The sequence below is a fragment of the Solanum tuberosum genome, unplaced genomic scaffold (genome assembly GCF_000226075.1).
Source record: "Solanum tuberosum cultivar DM 1-3 516 R44 unplaced genomic scaffold, SolTub_3.0 scf00024, whole genome shotgun sequence".
NCBI classification, from domain to species: Eukaryota; Viridiplantae; Streptophyta; class Magnoliopsida; order Solanales; family Solanaceae; genus Solanum; species Solanum tuberosum.
In genome coordinates this window covers 1,976,624-1,981,252 of record NW_006238950.1, presented here as the reverse complement: position 1 = coordinate 1,981,252, position 4,629 = coordinate 1,976,624, and the positions used below count along the sequence as shown (strand labels likewise).

Below are 4,629 nucleotides of genomic sequence, written 5' to 3'. Positions count from 1 at the left end.
GGTTTGGGTTCCATGAGAGGACCAATGACTTGTCATATTTGTGTATCTTGAGAAATGTGAAGTTGTTCGTTGCTCGTAAATGTTGATAATATTGTATATGTTAGATATATGCATGTGATTATATTGTTGTATTAACTTATGTTGCACTTAGTGGGATAGCCGCGTGATCCTACCAGTACACTGTGGTTGTGTACTGATACTGCACTTACTCTTTCTTTGTTGAGTACAGGGCATCTTCAGGCGGCTATTGACAAACCTCGTTTAGAAGATCAATGATCATTTGAATTCAATGGTGAGGCAGTTCTTCCGGGCTGCCATGAGTTCTCTTTCTGTCTATGTCCACATTTCGGACTTAGACTTTCTAGTTAGTTATTAGTTCATTAGTTTGAGGTTGTATCCCTTCTTGTTTAGACTTGTTGAACCTTAGATGATTTGGTACATTGAATTTAAGGTTCTAGGTGTTTTTCCGCATTGTTTAGTTGTTAGATCTTTTGGAAGTTTATGGGAACTTCAGTCTTTAGCTATCTAACTTGCTTCCTTAACTTAAATGCTTTAGTAGTTTGGTTGAGTTGCTTGGTTTGGGTTGTAGTAGTGGTTCTCCCACCGGAGGGTTAGTGTGGGTGCCAATCACGATGGTCTGGGTCGTGACATGTGTCTAGCAATACCATGACTTGTGCATAACTCATTGAAATTTGAGTCGCAAAAGTCCAAACCATTATCAGTGAGGAGTTTTTTTTTATCTTCCTTCCAGTTTGGTTCTCAACAAGAGCCTTGAAGTTCTTGAACTTAAGAAAAGCTTCATTCTTATGTCTCAAGATATAAACCCAAACTTTGCGAGAAAAATCATCAGTAATGGTCCTCATGTAGCATTTTCCTCCAAGAGATGGAACCTTTGAAGGCCCCCATAAATCTGAATGAATATAATAAAGAATACCAAGTGTACGACGTGTAGCTGCTAAAAAACTCACTCTCTTTTGTTTTCCTAATATGCGATGTTCACAGAAACCCAATTTTCCTATACCTTGATTACCGAGAATACCTCTTTTGCTAAGAAGAGTCATACCTTTATCACTCATATGACCCAAACGCATATGCCATAACTGAGTGAGATCGTCATGAGACAATGAAGTGGAAACTGCTACAGACCTTGTCACAATTGAACCCTGCAAGTAATAGAGAGTTTCACGTCTTATTCCTTTCATCAAGACCAGAGAACCTATTGAAACCTTGAGAACTCCACCTTCAGCTGAATATTTACATCCAAAAGATTCAAGAGTACCAAGAGAAATCAAGTTGTGTTTCAGGTAAGGAATATGACGAACGTTGGTCAAGGTCCTGATAACACCATCATGAGTTTTAATTTGTACAGTACTAATTCCAACAACTTTGCATTGGGCATCATTTCCCATTAGGACAACGCCACATTCAGCTTTATCATATGTTACAAACCAGTCCTTATGAGGACACATATGATATGTACATCCAGTATAAAAAACCCATTCAAATGAGTTTCTTTTATCAACAGAGACAACCAACAAATCATCACCTTTAGAATCACTTTCCACAACTCCGGCTTCAACAACTTTCTGCATCTTTTTGTTATTTTCTTCCCTCTCATTTTTATTTTTTAGTTTATAGCAGTTAGAAATATCATGCCCTGGTTTCTTGCAGTAGCGACATGTCTTGCCGAAATTATGCCCTTTGGATGTAGATTTGAACATCTTTTTAGATGTATTCCCTTTGTCTTGTGATCTACCTCTAACGAACAAGCCCTCACCTTTATCCTCAGAATGAACGTCAAGATCAAATTTTTCTTTGGACAACAAATTTGATTTAACATCTTCATAGGACAAAGTTTCATTATTTCCATATAGCATAATCTCCTTGAAGTGCTTATAGGTAGATGGGAGAGAGACAATTAAAAACACAACCTTGTCCTCATCCTCAATTTTAACTTCTAAATTTTCCAAATCTATTATAATTGAATTGTATGCATCAAGATGAGATTGAATGGACGAACCTTCAGACATACGAAGCATGTATAAATGCTATTTGAGACAGAGTTTATTGGCAAGACTTTTGGTCATATAGAGAGACTCAAGTTTCAACCAAAGACTTGCAGCAGTAGTCTCACGAATAACCTCCCGCAGAACCTCTTTGGAAAGACTAAGTTGAATTGAAGAAAGTGCCTTTTCATCCAACTCCTCCCATTGTTCGTCGTTCATAGAATTAGGCCTCTTTGACTTTCCTGCTAAAGCCTTCTTCAAACCATTGTATGTGAGAACAACCTTCATCTGGATCTTCCAGATACTAAAGCTAATTTTTCCATCAATTTTCTCGATATCAAACTTGTTTACAGTAGACATGCTTGAACCTTGCTCTGATACCACTTGTTAGAAAATAAAATGTATAAAAAATAAGACAAATATGAATAATCGAGAAAGAAATCTGGAAACACAATTAATGACACACAATGTAATGTGGAAAACCCAAGTCGGGAAAAACCACATGTAATGATGAGCAAGTTCACTATGTTGAAAGTAGAGTAAAATTTCAAGTTCTCCAGAACTCAAAATGAGGAAAAGAAAAAAGACCACTAAATTCTTTTGTTTTTCTGCCACAAAAATAGAAAATGCTCAGAAAACATAGGCTCCACTATCTGGAACAAAGAAATAGAAAATGCCTAGAAAAATAGGCTCCACTTCTAGTGAAAACTGGTGCCGATTTACTGCACCATAATCCCATGATCTGTTCAGCTTTCCTGAAATTGTAGAAGTCTCAAGACAAGCTGAAACATGCTGACATGATTAGGCAAAATCATCGAAAAAAAGAATTTGTTGACATTATGAGATTACTTAATCTTCTAATTCACATTTTACTTTGATGTTTAATATTTTTTTTCCTATAATAGAAGTAGGTTGATTTGATCCGAGTACATTCACATTTATAAGACATTGCACTAGAAAGTTAAAGTAATACTTGCTTCTTAATTTCTCTATTGCCTTTGTGGTATTTTGTAGAAGATTTCAAGCTTTACAAAGGATGGAGTCGAGCATGAAGCGCAAGAGAACTTCTGTTGAAGATGAAAAAGAAAAAGAGGTTTGCTCCCTCTAACAATTCGAGATAAAATGTTATTTCACGTTTGATTACAAGTTTTAGTAAATTTTGAGATAAATTTTATGCTAAAATGGTGGGATTAGCTTTCACAACCAAGAGTTTAGGATTCAACCATAACTGATAACTGATGCTCTACATCCACCTCTAGCGGATTTAGAATTTTTATTGTTCGAGTTGAAATTCTACCATAGTCTATTTGATTTACTCATATGTATTGTTTGAGAGAAAGCTACAACGTTGTGATCTAAATTTCATGAACACACACCCCACTTCAAGTGCGCCTATGTATTGACTAAATCACTCTTTTTTGTCTAGTAGGTGGAACTGGTGAATTATGCGAGTTGGTTAGATGTATGGGGTATAGGGCTCATAGTATCCCTTTTGATTGATCTAGCCTTTTGTTCTCTTCGGGAGTGAATCCCCTACTAACATAGGCAGGCTTTGAGACTTACAAATGTGAGTTGTGGACTAGGCACGACAACGTTGTACAACTGAGTGGCAGAGCATTTTGAACTTTCTTAGGGAAGATAAAATTGAATTGTTGACGATATGATTTTTACCTTCAGATTTTACATTCTCTGACATTTTTCGTCTGTGCTTTAGAATGTTTTTGTTTGCTGATCCTTATGATTGTTAACTTAACACAATTTAATTACCGTTCTTGTTTTGTTTATCCTCTTCAAGATGCCTATAGACGTGAAGGTCACTAAAACAGTCACTATAATAGCTAAGGAATCAGATAGTATCGGACACGTGAAATCTTTATTACATGATAAAGAGGGCATATCAGAATGTCTCCAACAACTATTTTCAAAAGGTGTTCGCCTAACAAATGATGGACATAAGCTAATGGATTGTGGCATTAGTGAAAACTCCACCCTTAATGCTTATATCGACAATTCAGTCCCTAAGATATTTTTGGTGAAGAGACCCTATGCTAATGTTGCAATTACGATTTATTCAAGGACTTTCGATACTATCCAGGATGTCAAATGTAGGGTTGGGGTCAAATACAGAGTAAACCCAAAGAAATTTTCTCTTATTCATGATGGAAAGTTTCTTGAAGATGACAGAACCTTAGCTTTTTACAAAATCGATGCTGGATCAACACTTCATATGGTTTCCAATTCGGAAGACACGTTTCTTATTTCTGTGCTAATGCCAATAGAGGAAATGGTTAAAATAGAAGTCATGGCTTCCTTAACTTTTCGCGACATTAAAACAATTATAGAAAGCAGAGTTGGCTTGCTCGATAAATTTTATGGATTTGTTTCTTGAGAAACAGAAATTGGAAGATTCGAAGATATTATATCAGTGTGATATCAACGAAAAGTCTGTTTTAAAGGTTAAGAGTAGAACAATACAAATCCTAATCAAAACGAGGGGTGGAAATATTACTCTAGACGTGCACATGCATGAGTTGGTCAAGGATGTGAAGGGCATGCTTCTACAGAAGCTTAACATACATGTTCATTTGCAAAAACTTGTGTTTGAGGGAAAAAATCTAGCTGA

General features: G+C 36.1%; 1 protein-coding gene across 1 annotated transcript; it reads left to right on the top strand.

The window, feature by feature from the left end:
* Window positions 1–3,801: 3,801 nt before the first annotated feature.
* LOC107059538 (polyubiquitin-like) lies at window positions 3,802–4,395 on the top strand. The gene has a single exon (XM_015306115.1). The coding sequence runs from the start codon at window positions 3,802–3,804 to the stop codon at window positions 4,393–4,395; it is 594 nt and encodes a 197-aa protein (XP_015161601.1).
* The last annotated feature ends 234 nt before the right edge of the window (window positions 4,396–4,629 follow it).